General features: G+C 40.1%; 1 protein-coding gene across 1 annotated transcript in view; it reads right to left on the minus strand.

Annotated features, from left to right (window-relative positions):
• The window catches only part of MACO1 (macoilin 1), a 60,045-nt gene that overhangs the window by 14,579 nt on the left and 22,408 nt on the right, over positions 1-23,058 (minus strand). Inside the window, 2 exon segments of the mRNA NM_001038648.1 lie at positions 19,925-20,426; positions 21,642-21,820. Coding sequence (NP_001033737.1) covers positions 19,925-20,426; positions 21,642-21,820 — 681 coding nt within the window.

Raw genomic sequence — 23,058 nt, forward strand, 5'->3', positions numbered from 1 at the left:
GAGATGTTCTGATAGGCCAGACTTAACCATCTTTGATTCCCTTCCACCACAGGCTCAGGGAAGAAGTGTCTAAGACAACCTCTGAACCTGCTAGCATCCTTGCTAAATGATGTTCACACTTCTGGTGACTGTGACAGAAGCAGCTCATCCAACTCAACCACACTGCAAACAGGAACGGATGACACACTCTGAGAATTGTCAGAAAACTCCATCTGTGGACCGAAGCCTATCTTTTCTCTTCAGTTCCTTAACCTCTACCTTCTCTTACTACAGTAACAGCTTTGTTTTCAGCGGTAGGTTTTGAGGAACGATCATATGCACGTGTAGGACTAAAAAAGGGTCAACAGAAAGTATAAAATCCAGACTCTCTTCAGGACAGGGCTCTGTCCAACAAATGGCAACTTGCAGTGGTCAGACGGCAGCACGAGGCAGGCTGGATTAAATATGCGTGAGGAGGAATAACAACTGGACTCAAGGAGAACTTCTGTGCCACGCACCGCTCCATAGGCCTCAATGGTATGAACTCACGGAGTTTGCATGACTGTGGGCTGGGGGTGATTTATCACTCCCATTCTTACAGGTGAAGACATATAGACCCAGGAAAGGCTCCAGCCCCCGGTGACACAGGCTCCAGAGCCTGCTCCTTCCTCTGGCAGGCCTAGCCGTGGCTATGGCACCCATGGCAGGGGGGAGTGGGAGAAGCGCCACAGGAGCCCTGACAACAGGAAAGGGGAATCAGGTTGGGCCTCGAAGGCCAGGCAGGATTTGGAGAAGTAGAAGGGGAGGACGGGACATTCTCAACAAGGGGAAAGCATGCTCCGAAGCTCCAAAGGGCGGGCAGCCACAGATATTTGGGGACGGAACAATCAGCCTGGCCTCTGTTCCTCAGCCTTGTGCTCTGGGAAGAGAGCCAGAAGAGGGCAGAATGGTCTGGTGGATGGGACTGTGGAGACCGGCCCTGAAGGTCAGGCCAAGGATGGCTACGGGCCGGACAGAGAAAGTATGCTTCCCGACAAACCAGCAGGCAGGCAGAAGTCTGTGTGCTCCGATGAGACCCTGGTGCAAGTCGCGAATCCACCACGCCAACAGAACCGAGACTTCTAGAGGGCAGTGGTGACCTCTCCTTGGAACGGCAGCCCCATAGACTAAGTCCTTACAGACATGTTTTCTGAAGCACTAAGTCCCCAGAGCCCACCACAGTGATCAACACTTACTAAATATATGTTGTCTGGCCTCCCTTAGAAAATCAAAGAGCAGCTTTGTTTACTATCTACCTTTGGTCAACTCAAATAAAATCTCAAAAATAAAAGGTCATGAAACATCGATGGTCATTTCTTAGGCACAGTAGCCTGTCCAGTACTCAGGAACACTAGAGACCCGGTATTCTAGAAGTAGTGCTGGGTCTCCTGACATAGCTCACTCCCCAGGGAAGGGTCACAAGTCAACATCACGCCACACTTTCCCTATTGCCAGGGTTATTCCAGTTGAATGTACTCCCAGAACTGCTCTAAACAATTACAGACTGGCATTTATGCCATCCCCACACCATCCCTCATTCACCCGAAGTAACCCAAGGGATGTTTTCCAAAACAGGTCGATGCTGTCAGGTTATCCCCATTAAGAAGTTTGGCTGAAAAACGTGTCAGGTTATTTGTCTTTCTGGAGAAGTCGATTTCACAGTCTGAGGATTGCATTTTTAGTAGAAACGGTGAGTTTTAAGATGAGAATAGGGGGCTTAGCCTGGTTTACTAATGGGGCTGAGGAGTTTACTAATGGGGCCGAGGATCAGGATTCTAGATCCAGCTCTGGGGCCAAGTCTGCAACCCTGGGCAAGGCATGTAACCTTCCAGGACTCAGTTTCCCCATTGTAGGCTAGGGACTTCTAAAGTTCCTCACAGCTCAGTCTAGGATTTCTAGGCCTGACACACTTACCACCGGCTGCTGATCTGCTTCTTCAGATTAGCAACCTAAGCTGTATCATATGCAGAGGCACAGGAATCAAGTTCCACAGAACTAGCAGACTGGGGCAAAGCACTGCCACAGTTGGGAATGAAAGAAAAATTAAATCTGCAGAGGCTAGATGTCAACACTCTTGCAGTTATTATTTTGCATCTTTAATCTGTGAAGGCCAATTTTCCTACCCTGAACTAAGAAAAACAGCAATATTCTGAATGAAAATGTAGAGCTCTTTGAAAAATGTAAAAACCCAGAGTTAATGCCATTACAAGAACAAAAAGTAGAAAATATCTTGAGTGTAACTTCTAGAGACCACAGAACCCTGACAAAAATATATTTTCTTAGGTAGAATTAGGAAATTTTGTCAAAGACGATACAACAAAAATAAAACAGCATGGTTACCAGGGTTATGAAAATTTGTAAGATTGTGCCCTTTTTTGAATGTGTGTTATACTTCAATAAAAAGATTATTTTTAAAATAAAATAACCTAATTTCACAAGACCAGAAGTAAAATTAAAATGCTTCAGGATTTTTATAACTGCTATTAATTTTTGAATCGCTGTTCTCCAAATAGCTGTGCAAACCTGTGAGCTAACACCAAGCATTCCCAGTTTAAGAAACCCCGATGTGTAGGAACACTGTATGTATGGTGACATACAAGATAACTTAAAGTGCTAAATGGAAAACTCAGGAATTTTAAAAACGTCTAAGGGGAAATTTTGCATGGTCTCTCAGAGAAAGCATTAATTTAACCCTGCATGTTCACTATATTTTAAATCTTTACTAAGGTAAAATGAATTACGATCCCTTATGAATTTTTTATTGCAAAAGTGACACCCAGTCAAGATTAAAAACTGCATACAACAACAGAAAAGTAAAAATACAGAATAAAATGTTGGTAATTCTTAATCTTCTCATCTAGACAGAAGCACTCACTGTTCACATTTGGTTTACTTCTATTCTGCATATGTCTTCTTTCTCTTTCTTCATACATGTCATTATTTTTTATTACTGGTGAGAGAGTACCATATATGCAGTCTGCATATTGTACACACCTTTCCACACCATCAGGTACTTTTGTTTTGTTTTAAGTAGGCTCTTGCCCAGTGTGTGTGTGTGTGGGGGGGCTTGAACTCACAACCCTGAGATCAAGAGCTGTGTGCTCTACTTACTGAGACTGAGCCAGCCAGGAGCCCCTAGAAAATTTTCATAAACAATTTAATTGCTGCATAATATTCCATTGTATGGATGCACTATACAATCCTATTTTCTATAATATATCTCAATTTTTGCATATGGTCAAAAGAAAACTGAACATGAGTTTTAAAAGAATTATGTGAATTAGTAAATTGTATTGAATCAAGCCAGTCAAAGTGCCAGGGACATTTATTAGACAAATAACTACTACTTATCTTAATGGAATACTTAACCCTTTGGTGCCGAAGGTCAATACTTCCTAGATAAAATGCAGATGTATAATTTATTGGTGTTAAGCACGAAGAGGTCCTGATTAAGTGGTGTTAGAGGTTAATGCAAAATCTTCACATGTATTCATGGGGTTTTATGAAAATGTCAATAGCTGTAATCTGAATTAGAAGTGAGTGGTCAGGAAGAAAATGAGGCAGAAGTAACGGTTTATAACCTTTAAAACTGATTTCTGTAAATAGGGATCAAAAGAAAGGACGATTGAAAATGCATCCACAAGCTCAGGCCCCTTTTATCAGAGCTAAATCCTACTCTCTTCCTTATACAAAAGATTAAGGTATAAACGGGAACTTGACTCCAGAAGAACTGCAATCTCATCCCCAAAAAAAGAAAAGAAAAGAAATCGGGCCAGACAGATCTTAACAAACTTTGATAAGGCTCAGGCAGGAAGTAAACGTACTTCCTACTTGCCCAGCTCCTCTAGCACCAGTTTTCACCCTTATAAAGTCTGCCCAATGGTGTTAACACTTTGGATACAGATAGGGCTCCATGGCAAAGCTAGAGTCTGTGTGTCTAATAAATATGTCCATCTGTGTCCAGTTAGATAAGCCAAGGTTCTAACTAACCCCAAATGTTACCTATTAGGTATAGACACCTTTCCTAGCCACTTTTATTAATAATTTTAAAAGACAGCAGCCAACTTGTAACCTGTGAAATGACCTCTGACTCCCCAGCAGACTGTAGGTGGGGTCATCACTCAGAGGGGCAGGCAGCCTTCAAAGCCCAACTAAGTACCAAGGTGAGGATTTCTCTTCCTGCTCCAAACCTTAACTCTAGCTCATCTTCTCCCTTATCCCATTCCACTAGAGTAAGTTATAATATGAATGCTTGATAATTATTTAATATTAAGAGGAAAGATTTACATTTTAATAAGGGGTAACTTCCTAGCTGACCAAAAGAACAAAGCTCAAACATTAGTTTTCCAGGCAAGCTAAGTAGGAAAAATATCTCTGAGTATCTTGAAGTATACCTGGTTGTATAACAAAGTACAGTATTCAAGTGTCAGCTTTTAGTTGAAAGGGGTATTGTTTTTAAGTATCTGAAAAGGTAGGGAGATACTTGTGTCTAAATGTTTGTAATCCTTATCTTCTGTAAATTACTTGAATTACAGCCCACAGCACTATGACTTCATTGAAGGTGTGAAAGTCTCCAGTGGGTACTGCCAATAACTTCAGGGTTCTATAAACCCTGAGGCTTTATGAGGCTTGACTGACAGCTCAGAGAACTTTAAGTCTTTGAGGCTTAAAGTAAATTGCCCTAGGAAGTAAGTCCTGCCTGCAAAAAAGCAGATCTTTTTTGATATAGGACTTCACCTAGGGATGACTAGGTTCCCCAAATACTCTATGAGTCACACTTTATGCCCACTCCAGAAAACTACCTAAGTGTATATTTCTAGGGCTGCTGATTTGACACCATCAGGAAGACGAGGAGTCTTGCTCTGCTGGTTATCTCTGAACTCTAAAGAGCTAGTTAGTGACAAAGAGGCTACAGACTCCATAAGACAGCACAGAACTGGAAATAACAAGTGCCAGCGAAGATGTAGAGAAAGAGGAAACCTCATGCACAGCTGGTGGGAATGTCAACTGGTGCAGCTACTCTGGAAAACAGTACGGAGGCTCCTCAAAAAACTAACAATGGAAGTGTCATACAATCCAGTAATTCCACTTCTGTGTATTCACCTGAAGAAAACAAAAAGAGTATTTTGAAAATATCTATGCACCCTATGTTTACTACAGCATTATTTACGATAGCCAAGATATGGAAGCAGCCTTATGTGTCTAACGATAGATGAATGGATAAAGATGTGGTGGTATATAAACACAATGGAATATTGAAGTCATAAAAAAAAGAATGAGATCTTGCCATTTGCAACAACATGGATAGACCTAGAAGGTATTAAGCTAAGTGAAATAAGCCAGACAGAGAAAGACAAATACCATATGATTTCACTTATATGTGGAATCTAAAAAAACAAATGAACAAACAAACAAATAAAACAAAAAAGAAAGAAACAGACTTATAATACAGAGAACAAACTGGTGGTTGCCAAAGTGGAGAGGGAGGGTGAAATACATGGAGGGGATTAAGAGGTACGTGCTTACAGTTGTAAAATAACTAAGTCATGGGGATAAAAAGTACAGCATAGGGGATGTAGTCAATAATATCACGATACACATATCACTGTGTTGTTTCATAAAATATATAAAATTGTTGAATCACTATGTAATACACCTGGGACTAATTCAATATGATGTCAACTATACTTTAATAAAAAAAAAATACAGAAAAAACCAACCAAACAAAAAAAATACAACTTACAATGTTGCTTGCTGTGTAAGAAAAGGGGCTTCAGGGCAGCCCAGGGGGCTAAGTGGTTTAGCGCCGCCTTCAGCCCAGGGCGTGATCCTGGAGTCCCTGGATCGAGTCCCACGTCAGGCTCCCTGCATGGAGCCTGCTTCTCCCTCTGCCTATGTCTCTGCCTCTGTGTGTGTGTGTGTGTGTGTGTGTGTGTGTGTGAGATGAATAAATAAATAAAATCTTAAAAAAAAAAAAAAGAAAAGGGGCTTCAGGAGATCATCTCCAAATTATACAGCTAAGTGACTGAAAGATGGGTGCTTCTAACAAACCTGCTGCACCAGCCAAAATTACCTACTCCTTGTTTCCAGACATCTTCTGCCTTTAATTATACCACCCCATGGGGAGAAATGGCCTCCAATTTTGAAATCTCACTCTTTAGGGCCCAGTTAAAAAAATAAAAACAAAAACTAAACAAACTTTCCAGCATGAGGTACTGATCTCCAGGACCCAAAGTTCTCTCTCCCTCTGAAATCTGAAAGCCCTTACTGTTGGTGCTTCTTGTTTGGCATTAAACCATTGCCCTGGGCTGTTTTTAAATTTGTTTTGGTTTTTAATCTTTTCCTGTGTATCTCATTTCTACAAAGACCATACATTCTTTGAGGCCAGGGACTATCTGTGCTATAAAATTAGAAGCTGGAACTAGTATTTCTAAAGTTTCTTCCAATCCTTATAGACCACTGTTTCTAACCTTCACTCTGTGTCCATCTCCTCAGTGCTTAGAACAGGGTCAGGTCTACCTACAGCAGACCATCAGATTTTTAGTTTAATAGTGGCTGAAGGAGACAGGGGTAAATGGGTATCTGCTTATCAAGAAGGCAGGTGTACTTGAAAAGAATGAATAAAGAGCAACTGCTTGGTCTTGGTAAGGACCTAATTCCATTAGGAGATCCCCTGGTACACATTAATCATACAAGACAAGACTTGTTTAGGACCACAGAGCTGTCTATGCAGAACACGGAACTCCTACATTAAAGCTCTGTCTCCAAAAGAAATAGTATTTATCCTCTCCACCGACTCCTTCCCCTCCCCCTTTCCAGGTCATTCTCATTGACAGGACAGGCAGCATGGGCCATGTACATAAAAACTTGAATCCATCCCATCTTCAGTAAGGCCTACATTACTTTTTTTTTTTTTAATAAAGATTTTATTTATTTATTTGAGAGAGAGGGAGCACAAGTGAAGGGTGGGGTGGGAGAAGGGCAGAGGGAGAAGCAGACTCCCTGCTGAGCAGGGAACCTGATGTGGGGCTCAATTCCAGGACCCTGGTATCATGACCTGTGCCAAAGGCATATGCTTAACGACTGAGCCACTCAGGCACCCCAGGCCTACACTAACTTGAAGCTGTTCCAGCATGTTTTACAGACCACATCTTTGGAAACAGTAAAATGAAGTTGCCTCGGGTCTCACTGTGGTACTACAATTGCTTACCAGGCACAAATATCCAAAAATAAGCAACAACTAGATGATTACTAAGTAAAACCATATTATAAAGTACCCTATGTCTCTACTCTCTACTTTGTCAAACACAAAAGGTAAACACATTCATTTTCATCAAGAATGCAACAAGAGAAAAGGAGTCCTATAAGCATTCACATAACTGGTCATATAGGGAAATAGGAAAACTGACTTCTTGAAACCCTTCAAGAATAAAGCTATGAGTGCTACGACTAGTATTTTTTAATAAGGTCCTTAAAGGATGTGGTCAGATTTGATAGTTTATATCAAAAGCTTTAAACATATTTTTTTGTGTTGATGCAGCATCCCGTTCCCTGACATTAATTCAGAGAATTGGAGACACACACAAAGATTTATATAAAAGTGTTGCAGCATTATTGCTAATAAGAAAGAAATCAGAAACACTTAAATATTCAACAGAAGACTGGCTAAATAAATTGTATATTCATGTGTCTGACTGACATGCAACCATTAAGAAACCACTGTGGAGGGGCATTTGAGCAGCAGGAGGGGATGAGCATCTGCCTTTGGCTCAGGGCATGATCCCGGGATCCTGAGATCGAGTCCCGCATCAGGCTTCCCACAGGGAGCCTGCTTCTCCCTCTGCCTATATGTCTCTGCCTCTCTCTTATTTAGAATAAATAAATACAATTTTTTTTGAAAAAGAAAGAAACCATTATTGAAGAGTTTTGATGACACGGGAGAATGCTCATGATATAGTTAATGAAAAACACAAGTTACAAAACATTAGACGTAGTATGAGCTCCATTTGTAAAAGGAGGAATGGCTAAAATTGACAACACAAGAAACAATAGGTGTTGGCAAGGATGTTGAGAAAGGGAACCCTCTTGCACTGTTGGTGGGAATGCAAACTGGTGCAGCCACTCTGGAAAACAGTATGGACCTCAAAAGTTAAAAACAGTACTCTACAATCCAGCAATTGCACCACTAAGGTATTTACCCAAAGAATAAAAAAACTAATTCAAAGGGATACATGCATCCTGATGTTTACAGCAGCATTATCTACAATAGCCAAATTATGGAAACAGCCCACGTGTCCATCAATTGATGAATGGATAAAGATGTGGTATATATGTGCACAATGGAATATTACTCAGCCACAAAAAGAATGAAATCTTGCCATTTGCAACCACATGGATGGAGCAAGAGAGTATTCTGCTAAGCAAAATAAGTCAGAGAAAGACCAGTACCATATGATTTCACTCATATGTGGGATTTAAGAAATAAAACAAATAAGCAAAAAGGGGGAAAAAAGAGAGGGGCAAGTCAAGAATCAGACTCCTAACTATAAGAGAACAAACTGATGGTTACCAGAGGGAAGGGGGTGTGGGGATGGGCTAAGTAGGTGATGGGGATCAAGGAGTGTACAAGTTATGATAAGCACAGGGTCTTGTATGATGTGTTGATTCACTATATTGTACACCTGAAATGAGTATTACACTGTATGTTAACTAGAATTTAAATAACTTAAAAAAAAAAAAAGCGGAGGCTGTTAATCTTTCTATGGCTTTTCAATGTTCACTGTTACTCTTAGATTTGCCCATGTCATAGGTCAGTTTCAGAATAATCTGAAAGCCTTAGGGAAAGTCCAACTCTTTTACTTTATAACGTTTTAGGTTGCTCCAAAAAAGGGGGAATTTAACTTTCCGGAGTAGAGAATGCCTCACTTCCTAAATCTACATCAACTACTTCCCATTCATCAGTTCCTATCAAAACAATAGTTTTTCTTTTTCTTTTTAAAACAATGGTTTTTCTAAATCTAGACTCCAGAGCTATAATTTATTGCCCTGATCTAGCTCCCTCTGGAAAGGAGAAAACAGACATTGTTCTGACATCAGGCTTCACAGTAGACACATATCATAAGGGATGGTGCTGGGAGGTCAGATTCTAAAACAGTTGGCTGTGAAGTCTGAATAACCAGCATCAGGTCCTGAATTCTGATGTATTTTATGCTCCAAGAGCACGGTAGAGGAACATCTTGGGAGTGGAAGTCACCAGGCCTAGGCATAGGAGGGCTAAGCAGCTCTCTGGACTGTATGGTTTGAGGAACACCAGAGACCCAAACCACTCTTCTTATCACAAAAAGGCTGGCTGTCCCTTTGTCTAAATGTTCTGAAAGCCTCACAGTCAGGTGTGATCATTCAACTATAAAAGGGGTGGTCTTTGCAGTGGGGGTCGGGGGAGACATTGTCAACAGGTGTGTGTTTTCCGGAGTGCCATGAACGGGAGGAAAGGAGAAGGCAAAAAGGTCCCTTTAACATGTGGCAGATTAGTTCATGGGATTTACCCCATATTCCCTGATAGAAAAGTCCTTCCTATAGGAGTCAAGTTTTGATTGGTGGGGCTGGGGGTGGGAGGGAACAAAATGCAAGAATAACAGGAAGGGTCAAGTGCAGAGGTTCCAAACTGGTAAGCCAATCTGGCCCAGAAACATGTTTTGTTTGACCCTCCTTGACTTTATAACTGGGAGACTTAGATATCTATCTTTGGCATCTCTTCAAAATCTCAGAAAATTTAGCAACACTAGGCCTGCCATTCCCCAAGGTAACGATCGGCTGTCCCACTGGAAGGGTATGTGCTCCCAGACTCTCAGGGGCCAGGTGTGGTAGTGAATGCAAATGATGGTACCCCCTGCCCCCATGCCAGCCTGTCCCCTCCTGCCTGTGTCCTGTCCCACTCCTGTAGGCCGCCTCTGTAACATCAGCTTTAGGTTATAAGGGCAACAGTCTTTTCCAGTTCATTAGTTCCGTGTGTCTTTTTCCCGTCTGTTACAACACTCTACCAAGAGAGATGAAATGCACCTCATGAGACAGGAGCTGTCATTCTTCCCATAAAAGAGAAACCAAAACTTGCTCTAGTCCTAAGAGTCCCAGCTGGCTAGAAAAAAAGGTCTCAGAGATTTGCAAAGACCGAAGTATGCCCACACTGGCTGTCAAGGATTCAAATAGCTAGTTTCTAAATGATAGCGTGAGTAACATTTAAAGAATATAGTTCCTTTTCCTTGGAGTACCTCCCCTTCAGGGAATCCACCGCTAATCCCCTGAGCTGGAAATCTCCATTCATTATGTGCCAGCAGGGGTACTGACTCAGAATTTAACACAAAGTTTTATAGTAGTTCCTTCTAAGTTCTGGGGAGGAAACTTTCCAATTGTCTAACTAGAAATCCCTGTTTTGTTAGAATAAACTCTTTAGCACTCAACATAAAAAATGTTTCTAACGTGGACTCCCTGCCCCGAATAATTTGTTTTATTTCATAATTTATTATTTATAATAATAAATAAATATTATACTGTTTAAGTATAAAATTATGCTTCTTATATCTCAGAATATTATAGTTTTAAATCACTACAATGGTTAAAATAAACTCAAACTATATTGTGAATTAATATAAACAGAACCAACCAAATAAAACCTATAGGTACCATAAATATTGTGAATATGGCAGAAATGGCAATAAATCATGTCTGCTAAGAAGCAATGCTCCACAAACATGAATCAAAACATTTTTCCACAGAGACAGAAAACAAATATGCTAAACATACTAAATAGAACTATGGCTCTACTATTTATTTTTTCCACTTAAAAATTTCCAGATAATTTGATAGAGCTATATCCAACAAATTTATTCTTTTTTTTTTTTTCAAAGATTTTGCCCATCTATTCATGAGAGACAGAGAGAGAAAGAGAGGCAGAGATATAGGCAGAGGGAGAAGCAAGCTCCATGCAGGGAGCCGGATGTGGGACTTGATCCTAGGTCTCCAGGATCACACCCTGAGCCGAAGGCAGGCGCTAAACCACTGAGCCACCCAGGGATCCCCCAACAAATTTATTCTAGTTGGAACCTCTAACTACTGGCCAGTTTTCATAATCTTCATTCTAACTAAGAATGATACTGTTACATTTAAGTTACCGTGTGTACCTGCAGAAGCAGGAAGGTCGGCTCTGGCAGCCTGCCCTCACTGGGGAGGGTATCAGGCAAGTCATGCTGTAGCCCCAGTTTGTCAACACTGCGCGTGCAGGTGGCACACGCAAGCGAAGCAGCCAAGGTAAAGCCCCAAAGCCCAATCCCGGTCTCCCAAGGTCAGATTTTCTTCCACAAACTATTCCAGACACAGAGCAAACTCTATTCAAACGCAAACGAGAACAACCAAAGGCACCATTCTCCCTCTAGCACCAGAGATGATACACAAACAGTCCACACACTCTAACCTGGGGGATTTACTTTGAGCAGAACCGTGGGATCTGAGCTCCCTCTCCAGCTACCACAAAGACAAGGAGAATGAATGGCCAGGGCTGGGGGGTGGGGAGAGAGAGGGCCAGACTCACCAGGATAGATGAGTAAGACAAGCAAACAGATTTCTTCCAAGTTCTTGGCTGAGGTGTGGATTGTGCCTAGATTCCCTGTCCCTGAAGCCCAACTAATCCACTGCTAAAGCAAATGGCCTTTCCGAGAGCAGTCCCTCAGAGTTTTCCCCCTTGCACCTTATAACTTCCAGAAATTCTTGAACCTCCTGCAGAACCTTAGAAAATAGTATGGGGCACCTGTGTGGCTCAGTTGCTTAAGCACCTGTCTCTCAATTTTGGCTCAGGTCATGGTCTCAAGAGTCCTGAGAGCGTGTGGGGCTCTATACTCAGTGGGAGGTCTGCTGGAGATTCTCTCTCTCTCTCTGTCTGCCCTCCCACTCCCCTCACTTTAATAATAATAATAATAATAATAATAATAATAATAATAATAATAATAATAAAACTTTTTATAAAAAAGAAAATGGTATTCAAAGAGTACTAAATTTCAAAACTTCCTAGGAAATACCAAGGGAAAGGGCTTAGAGTGGAAAGTACACTATGTTTTAGAAATAAGATTGTTAACAACCTACTCAAGAGCAACAAATAGTGGGACACTGGACACTGGTGCTTGGCCTGGTCTGATGTAACATTTAGCTTTCCTAACTTCAAAAGCCTCAGCACTGCAACTCAACTTTGAACTACACTGTACTGCACTTATGAGGCTCATCTTTTTCTTCCCCCTCTCTTTTTAATTTTTTCCCTACACAAAGGTAACACTCACTCAACAAGCATTTGTTGAGTATCTACTCTGTGTACCATGGCAGATAAGAGAAAAAGAGGTCTCGGACCATACTGAGCTTACATTCTATTATGGTATAACAAGCCTGTGTAAAAATTCAAACTATATAGAAACAGGCAATATAGAAAGTAAATATCCCCTATAATCAACTACAATGAACTGTTTCAAATAATTTTCTGTGTACCTGAGAACTTAGCTGAAAATCTTTCTTTTAAGATAAGTTTCCATCTTCCAAGAGAATCCTTTGTAACCTTTCCCACTCACACCACTGTGATTCCCCACTCTTCAGGCCTTGGGGGAGGGCTGGAATAGTCCATAAAAATGCCATCTTCCCTGGGGCACCTGTCCCAGGCAGGAATGCTCATCAGCTCTACCTCCTGAAGTGACTGCTCTATCTTGTTTCTTCATCATAGTCAGGTCAACTTTGGACTGTACTCTCACTTTGTGCCTACAATCTTGAGTTCCATGCACCGAATCTTCTTTCCAACTTTCTATTGCAACTTGGCACCAGCAAGTTCCTTGCCCTTCCCTGCCCCTGGAGCTAGGAGCCAGCCCCACTTATTTCTAACCTGAGATGGGCAAGTACCTAGATAGCCTCCTGCAAGGGACAGGAAAGATGGGACAGTTCTAAGAACTGGTGTCTCTTTGTTCTTCTGGTATATAGCATTTGCCCTTAATTTTTCTTGTTGCTTTGAAAAGCTTCTCTGAGAAGACAAAATAGGAGTTTCTTGGATTCTGTCTTCATATAGGTCTTTTTTAGTTATTCACACCAAGTCATACTGAATTCACGGATTATTAAAGATCAGTAACCAAAAATGTGGCCCTTTCTTTTCAAAGGATATATAATGTTTAGTTGTGCATAGACAACTTGAAATGTGGGGAAATGAAAACTAGGAAGTACTACTTCCACTCCTATCGTTGGGGTGCTTGGGTGGCCCAGTCAGTTAAGCATCTGCCTTCAGCTCAGGTTGTGATCCCAGGGTCCTGCTTCTCAATCTGCCCCTCTCCCCCACTCCTGCTCTCTATCTCTCAAATAAATAAAATCTTTAAAAATAAACAAAAAACTATCTTCTATTGTTTTTCCCCAATGAGAAAGATCATACTAGGGAGGCTTATATAAGGCAGGGGTTACACAACAATCTCAAATGATGGTATTTGGAAGATAAGATTAAATTCAGAAATACAGAAGACTGTGAACTGCTAGTCAAACCACATTTGGGCAATCTGTGCCACCAGCAAGCCCAGTCAAATGGGAAAACTGGTTGTTTTTAACTCTGGTTACTTTTGTCCCTCTTTTTAAGAAAAACCTAGAATCCAGGGCAGCCCCAGTGGCTCAGTGGTTTAGCGCCGCCTTCGGCCCAGGGCGAGATCCTGGAGACCCAGGATGGAGTCCCACGTCGGGCTCCCTGCATGGAGCCTACTTCTCCCTCTGCCTATCTCTCTATGTTCTCATGAATAAATAAATAAAAATCTAAAAAAAAAAAAAAAAAAAAAACCAACAACCTAGAATCATAAATACAAATATAGTTTATATGGGTTAGAAAGTGGAATGAAGAGGAATGACATTCTGCATATCCACCAGCTTAAACCAAAAAGTAAAGAGTCGCAAACACATTCCAGCCCGTAAACCCCCCCCCCCCAATACTCTATATACTCATTGATGGACTAGAACATTGTATAGCCTTTTAAATAAAATATGTTGTTATCAATCCATATGCTCCAAAAATATTTCTCTAAGATCTAGGTCTGGTAATATTAGTCAGTCCCCGGGCATGAATGTTCAATCTCCTCAGTATAAATGCATGAGTCAGAATTTCTTAAAGTCCTTTTCTATCCCTCTCCTCCCCTCCTCTCTCTCTGAGTCAGGACTATGACGTGCTTAGAGATTATCTGAAAAATTCTGATAAACATTTTCTCCTCTACCTTCCCCCTACCATTCCCGATTTCAAGTCTCCAAATAAGCAAAATTATATGAACGAAATAAGGTATAAGTAATTACGTTTTGGTGTGCTTAAAAATACATTTAAAGGAATGAAAGAGTATTCAAAAGTATAGCTTTCCCCAGATTTCAGTGTTTCCCTGAAGAAAAGGCTCTCCCTGGCTCCCTTGCTTCAAACTTTCTCCAGAACTTACTATCATAACAATCCCCAATCCTGGGGATTCCAGGCCTTCCAAGCTGTCACCAGTGGCCTTGCCTCAGGGTAAATTGATGGTTTTACATCCCTGGTCTCAAGTCTTCTAGTTCAGGGCTCTTAGATCTGCAGGTGACAAGTGAAGCCTATTCCAGAATTATTCCTCCCAAAAGGGCAAATTCCATGGTGGGTGGTTCTGGGCTGTCTGAACCAGAGTAACTCCCAAGCTAGTTCCATCAGAGATGAAGTCTCAGAGACCTTATAAGCTTTCAAGGGTTGAGTGGATGATGGCCCCTTTATGTTCAGAGATTAAGTACACCCAAGTGTACTTGGGCAAGAGCAAGAATTTTAAAAACACTTAGAACAGCATCTCTATAAAAAAGAAAATGAATGAATTCTGAATAATTCATAAATTAATAATAAATGAATTCTGAAGTTCTAAGCATTTCTTCTATAGATTTTAGCCACGAGAGCTTAAAAATCTAGGTCTGGTGCCAATTCTTGAGCCAGCTTTAGTTGTATGCACCTTTAAAACAAACAAAAACACAAAAACAAAAATATAAAGAGAAAAATAAAGCAGATTGATAGATCTTTTTAAAGCAGCATGGTTAGAACAAAAAAAAAAAGAAGTCAAGAAACTTTGGTCTGGTCCTGGCACTGCCGCTGTAGCTTGATCACCTAGACTATATAATCTTCCAGGGCTCATTTACTTCATTGATAAAAAGACAGAGTTGGGGAGGCTGGTCTAGGTGCCTCTGAGAACTCATCCAGTTCCAAAAAAATAATCACCATTCTAAATTCTACTCAGTTTTGTTAAAATGCATATTTGTTAGGCATACTTTCCCTTTGTGAATCTTCATACCAGATACTATTCACCTAACTTAAAGTCAAAGGTGATATCTTATTAAGAACAAGCATTAAAAATTATATAAAAAAAAAGATGAATCTTCTGTCTTGGGTACCAAAAAAAGAGTAGACTAGAAATGAACCAGGAAGAGACTTCTGCTTCAACATTTCTACAGAATATAGATCTGGGACACCTGGGTGGCTCAGCAGTTGAGCGTCTGCCTTTGGCTCAGGGCATGATTCCAGGGTTCGGGGATCGAGTCCTGCATCAGGCTCCCTGCAAGAAGCCTGCTTCTCCTTCTGCCTATGTCTCTACCTCTCTGTCTCTCATGAATAAATAAATAAAATCTTAAAAAGAAAGAGAATAAGGATCACTTTACATTTTGTAGTCAGTTCTAAATTCTTTCTTGACCAGGATACTGAAATAAATAACAATCACCAAGAAGGAACACCTCTAGTCTTTGGCTGTATTTGAGAGAGAGCTTTGAGCCAAGTGCAAACAGAATGGTAGCCTCTTCTGCTTGCAGGCCCTGAAATTGCAGGAAAGCAGCTCAGGTGTCACCCTGACCTGCCCCATCTTAGAGTGACTACTCAGTGATCTCACACACCTGCAATGGAATATTCCACATTCAGGGAAAAGAGGGTTAGGCTAGGTTGACAAAATGATTTCAATATAATTTTTAAAAAGATTTTATTTCTTTGAGAGAGGGAGCATGAGCAAGGAGGGGTGGAGAAGGAGGGAGAAAGAATCTGAAGCAGACTCTGCAATGAGTGCTGTGAGATCACAACTTGAGCCAGAACCAAGAGTTGGACGCTTAACCAACTAACTGCACCACCCAGGCACCCCTCAATAGAATTTAAGTGAAAAAAGCTGGACACAAAGCCCACACAAACACTATGGCCACAGCACTCAGTAAAATAACTGATCTTTCTCATTCTTTTTTCTGTTTTTATCTAGAATTTTTCTCAGGTCAAAATTAAAAATATTTTGGCTACCCACATTGCACATCTGTTTCTAAATATTTTGGGTAAAGAGTTCAAAAATCAAGCTGGCAGAAATCAGGTCATTTTGTAAGATGTATTTTTCAAACGAAGAGAGGACTTTGGACTGGCTTTCGCAAGTTCCTGAACTCTTCCTGGAAGGATCCTACAGGCAATATTTTTCCCAAGTTCCCACCCTCCCCTACTTTCCTTAGCCTTAGCAATCTATCAGCATACTTTTTTTTTTCTTTTTTCTTTTTTAAAGATTTTAATTATTTATTCATGAGAGACACACACAGAGAGAGAGGCAGAGAGAGACACAGGCTCCATGCAGGGAGCCCAACATGGGACTCAATCCTGGGCCTCCAGGATCACGCCCTGGGCCAAAGACAGGTGCTAAACTACTGAGCCACCCAGGGATTCCCCAGCATACTTTTTCTATACAGGGCTAAACAGTTAATATCTTCGTCTTTATCGGCCATATGGTCTCTGTCAACTGCCATTGTAGTAACACAAAAGCAAAAGCAGCCACAGATGCGGGGCACCTGGGTGGCTCAGTTGGTTAAACCTCCGTCTACTGGTCTTGGCTCAGGTCATGATCTCAGGGTCATAAGATCCAGCCCCACTTTAGGCTCCAAGCTCAGCAAAGAATCCGCTTGAGATTCTCTCTCTCTCTCTCCCCCTCTGCCTTCCCCTGCACCCCTGCATACTCTATCTCTCAAGTAAGTAAATAAATTTTTAAAAAGAAAAAAGCAGCCACAGATGCTACATAAATGAATGAGCGTGGCTGTATTCCAATAAAATTATTTTTTTACAAAAACAGGCAATGGGCCAGCTTTGGCCTGTGTGTAGTCATTTGCCAACCTGTGGTCTATAGCACACTGAAGAGGATCCATGGAGCTCGGAAGGGTCGAGAAAAGACCTGAAAGACTGCTTTCTCCTTCTAAGGAATAGCTATCAAACCTTTTCACAGCCACACTGATTTACAAGAATTCTTTCTGAAAGTAGTGTACTAATGAATTTTCCCCCCAAAGTCACAGAATTGGTTCCTCACATGTAGCGGTTCTCAACCATGATATTGAGATATACACATACTATAGAATGTTTTGCAATTAATGTACTATTAATAATACAGTACTGGTTTTTCAAATGATTTTTTAAAAAAAATTTGTAAAACAGGAAGTGGGAGATCAATCTTCTTCCCACAGCCAGCCTGGTCCGTACACAATCCTGGGTATGTCTGCAGCAGCAAAGGGCTTGCTTACACATGGTCAGTCCATGTACGTTTCACCTGAAGGAGCCTTATGGGCCACTGAATCCAGCCCCTCTCCATCTTAAGATAACAACCCCACTCTCTAGCTAACAACTCAAACATGTCAGGTTTGGATCAGTTACAGTCTTACTAATATCCATCAAAGCATACATGAAGTCAAACAAGAGGAAATAAGAGATAGGCAAGAAGGGAGAGAGGGAAATGTGATAAGGCCTCCTACAACCAAGCTGAATAATTTGCTCACATACTCTTCTTTTTATAAACTTCCATTGTCGTTCATCTTAGAAAAATTGGAAAATGCATGAAAAGTATAAAGAAAATTAAAGCCACAATATCATGGGGCAGTAACTATTGTGATCATTTTAGTTCCTTTCCCTTCAAATTATATTACTGTATCAATTAGGAACAAAAGATGTTTTTGATAAAATTGCTTTTCTTTCTTCATTATTATGTCATAAGCCCTTCTCTATATTGTTTAATATGGCTCAAAAATATGATTTGGTAATGTCTATATTAAAAGCCCATCAAATGGATGGATCATATTTTATTTAAATTTCTCCACTGTTGTCAGATATTTATATCTCCTTATTTTTTTAGAATATATTAGAAATTGAAAATAATCCTCTAGAAGCTTATAAAACTATTTACATATAATATTTTCTATTTATGTTTTTGACACCAGGTGTCTCCTAAAACAGAGTAATATCTGGGGCCCTCCAGATCAAGGCACATCAGAGCACACGTTAGTGTCCACAGGAAGAGCATACAACCCAGGATGAGACATAGGGCCACTGGACCCACGTGCAGGAAAATTGGCCATCTGAGTCCTTGAACTTCTTTACTAAAGGCAGATTAGGTGGTACAGTCGATCAACGTTGCAACTGTGGCCCAGGTGAGATGCTGTCACAAGACTGAGCCTTGTCTGCTCTCTCTGCAATACCCAACAGAGGAACACTGTTTTGCCTTGACTGCTATTATTAAAATTGTGTAGGAGAAAGGATGTTAAAAAGCCTGTGGCACACGTTTTGTTTATAGCATAAAGTAAATTTGTGGGACATTTCCATTGAAATAGGTCAACTAATTGGCCTTTCTCCCATGGGTGCCTGGAGGAGGGTTCTCTGCTGAGTGTTTTCTCTGCAGGGCATCATGGGCAGAATGTCATAATGAACAGATGTGGATGCCAGCCTGGCACCATCAACAGCATGGTACGCTTCTAAAAGTGGCCATGGGCTCTGAAATCTCTAGAGCCTTTAGCAGTAGAACCCAAATATATTTCCCTTAATCTAACTGCCAGCGAGAAAATTAAGACAAATTAATAATCTAGTTCATATAATTTATAACACTGGAAACCTTCCCTCCTAGAATAAATTGTCTGCTCTTAATTAAGCCAAAGGAAGAGAGATATAAGATAACTTAGTGGAGGGAGGGAATTATAATTATCCTCTTGAATTACACATAAAAAAAGGTCTAGTTCAGATCCCAGTTTCCAAATTGAAAGATATAAGGTAAAAGGAACATATGTGTATTTTATTATTTTTTAAGATTTTCTTGATTTGACAGAGAATGAGAGAGAGGGAGCGCAAGCTGGGCAGCAGAAGGAGAAGGAGGCTCCCCGCTGAGCAGAGAGTCCAATGTGGGGCTCGATTCCAGGACCTCATGACCTGAGCCAAAGGCAGACACTTAACCAACTGAGCCACCCAGGCACCCCAACATATGTGTATTTTAGAAAATATAAAAAACACAGCAAAATTAAGGCTGAGCCACTCAAGGTAATACAAAAATGTTATTCTTTTACTTAAAGATGGGAAAAGGAACATTTCTGATTAAAATTTAAGTCTAACATTGTATTTACCTAGGTGGAATAAAAAAACAAGCACAAGGTGGTAAGGACAACTTTCTCCCATCAACCACACCCCAACTTCTGTACCTGTCTGACAAAGAGATGTGCATGAACAGGACATAAACTCTTTGTTTGGGGTCTATGCCATAGGAACTTTGCTTATGCAAACAGAAAAGGACCAGGACTACAGATATGTCTCTCAATACCACAGGAAGCATCAAGTTACATGTAAATTGGTCAAATGTGCAAAGAAATCATTGTCACCTCTTACTCAGAACACTGGAAAGAGCTGGAGTCAATGCTTCAGGACAATGGCACTAGGTGTCCCACAAAGCCATGTGAAATAAACACGAAAATGTCAAATCCCACAAAGTCAACAGTCGCAGTTGACTTATTACAAACAATTCCTACAGGCCCATATGGAAATGTATGGTTTTCAAGACCTAAGTCAGGTTTACTGGAAAGTGGTAGTAAGGACACAGCACGCACTTACCTTACCAGTGCATCTGGTTTGCTTAGCTGGTTATTCGGAATACAGTTTTCCATTAAGTCCTTGTGTGTACTTGGGCTCTTGCTTGTGCATTTTTGCTTCTTCTCATTTTTACTAGATGAGGAAGGAATGCTCCCATTTGTGGCGCTATGACTGCGAGGTGAGGAGTTCACAACTCCACTGGCATTTTTGTAATTTTTTGAGGAAGCAGTGCATGAGTCCTCTTTCAAAAGATTTTCTGTACTTCCCACAAGATCATTATTTAATCTTTTACTATTGATATGGTTTTCCATATACTCAATTTCTTGTATTTTTGAGTCTACAGGTTGTAGAATATTGTTGTTATTAATTCCAAGATTATGTTTTTTGGCATCCTTGTCCTTTTCTTTTCCTTTTTCTCGGTATTCTATCTCTGGCAAAGTTGTAGAGAGTTTTTTGTTGGCTGGGATACCTCCGTTGTGGTGTATAAGGATCGAGGAATCCATATCAGGCAATCCTTTGGCTGCTACAATACCAAAAACAAACCAACAAACAAAAAACCCATACCGGAATATTTAGTTGTATAAAAACACAGCACAGATTGATTCAACAAACTGCATTGTCTACACTTAGAGACTCACTATATCAATTTGCAAACTCATTTAGAAGCAATAACTACACCAGATCATGCTAACTTTGGGAAGCAAATCCAGACAAATTTGAGAAGCTGTACGGTTAGAAAATAACCATCATTTATAAACACCAAACCATTATACGTTTGGCTTTGAAAATAAGATGAGGATTTTATAATTAAATCATACATATCAGTCAAATCAAACTTATCTATCACTGGGATGAGAGGACCCAGGTAGGTCAGACACTTAAGAGGCCATATTTTAAAAAATGCCAACCAGACTGTTAATAGCTTTACTGAAAAGAGAGCAATGAAATGAAACAAGAGGAGAAGCGTGATGTTAGGATACAGGGCATCTATCCTTTCCTTGACTCTAGCACTGAGATAAGAAGTTATGTCATTTACTAGACCACTCAAAAAGAATTTTCTATGTGAGGTCTACACATTCCAGTTTATCCAGGTCTACTTGAAGAAATATTTTTGCACCATACTAGAGAATAAGATTTTGGTATATACCAACTAAAAACAGGACTCCAAACCAAAGCGAACTGTCAATTCATCTATTGTATTGGATATATGCTCATTAGAGAGGTCCTATTAGGAAAAGTTCACCTTAAGATCCACATTGCATTCATTGTATGAATCATTTAGAATGGGACCTTTGCTCTCTTCAGAATAATTTTAACTTATAAAACAGTTGTTTCTCTCGATCTTGCTTATACTTTGGTTCTTAGTTTACCTCAATTACAAACTCACATAGTTATATATACATTGCTACTGAGAATAAATAGTTTTAATATTTTTAATAAAATATTGAAATACAAAATAAGCTATAAAAATAAAATATATAAAAATAATAAAATAAAATAAACATTCTAAAAGCACATGATCTTTAGACACTAGGTAGCAAAAAACCCACACCCTGTATTTCATGACCAAACAAAGCAACAGCCCTGAAGGGGAACACCAGAAAACAGGAAAATCCTTGGGAATCTTCCAAAGTCCTACCAACTTTTCCGGGGGGAGGGTGGTGGCAGGGGGGATTCTATTGATAGACAAAATAATGACTAATCTCTGAGCCAACACAGCTTTAGGGTAAAGACCTACCTTCCTCGGCCTCTTTTTCTTGCTTCTGTAGCATCTGCTGCTCTGGGGGGAGAGCTTGTTGAAGAAGCTGCATGTAAAATTCGTTCTCTTTTTGCACTTCCTTTTGCTTCCTCAACCGCATTTTGTAGCTTACGTAACTTTTGAAGCCAAAGCCCAAAGTCACCACAGGGTACCCAATGCTGGAAAGAAGAAAATCTAGCAGTAATTGCCAGTTAAACACAAACAACACATGCATAAAGCACATTAAGGCACCTATGATGGAAATTAAGAAATAAATTCTAGCTGATGATCAGTAGTAGAGCATTTAGTACACACATAAATATATGTAACGTCTGCTATGGAAATGAGAGGCAGCTGGCACACAGAACAAACCCCCAGGGAATAGCATGACTACTAGACCATAAGAGGTTGCCCACTAGACTCTGGCAATCTTCAAGCCAACTCAAGAACTTAACCCAGTGACTGTTGGGTATAGTGGCTAATGTCTCTGATTAACATTGAACAACTCTGTGCACTATTAGAACTTGGGCATCAGTATGCTTTTAAGAACTAATAGGGTAGAGATTTTATGAGTGGGCATAAGTAAACACTGTGTTAAAAAACCAAAAGGCACACAAATTCATTTTTAATATCACAGCCAGTGTCAATTCAGGTGACTACTTTATTCTTGCCACTTGAGGGGTATTGTCAACCAGCTATTCTTGAAAAGTCAGTTCAAAAATACTCTGTCATAAATAATTTCAAGAATCATTTAAATAAGTATTAATATCAGTGCCAACATTTGTTTTGTCCCACCAAATTAAACCAGCTGTACTTATAACTCTAACCCCTGGGATAAAAAGTTGAAATATTTTCATCCAACTCATCAGTCTAGTATCATTTCAAAGCCTCTACAAACACTGTCAAAACTCATTATTAAGCTTCATTAACATTCAAACTTATAAATTATAATTAGTCTAAATGTGATCTCACTGCAAATTCAGAGTGACAAGTTTTATTGACCGAGTTCATTTAATTCACTTGCATGTGAAAAGACTTTCAAATACTGGAAACTATACCTTTTTAGTTGATTCCTGTTTATTTTGGTTTCTGCCATATTAGCAAAAATTAAGTCAGTTCATTTAAGCTTCATGAAACAGCCACATATTTCATCAGGACATTTTAGAAATTATTTGATTATAATAAAAATAGATAACATTTATCAGACACCTTTGTGCTTGAAATTAAGTTAAATACTTAACATATATCCCCTCATTTCATCTTTCTCATGACTCTGCAAGACAGGTCCCCAATAACAGGTGAGAGCTCTAAGGCTTACAGAGGTGACATGTCCAAGGCAACAATGCTGTTCAGGAAAAGAGCTGGGGTTCAGACACTTGTCTGCCTGAATAGAGGCCTCATGCCCTTTACCACTATG

The sequence above is a fragment of the Canis lupus genome, chromosome 2 (assembly GCF_011100685.1).
Source record: "Canis lupus familiaris isolate Mischka breed German Shepherd chromosome 2, alternate assembly UU_Cfam_GSD_1.0, whole genome shotgun sequence".
In the NCBI taxonomy this organism is placed as follows: Eukaryota; Metazoa; Chordata; class Mammalia; order Carnivora; family Canidae; genus Canis; species Canis lupus.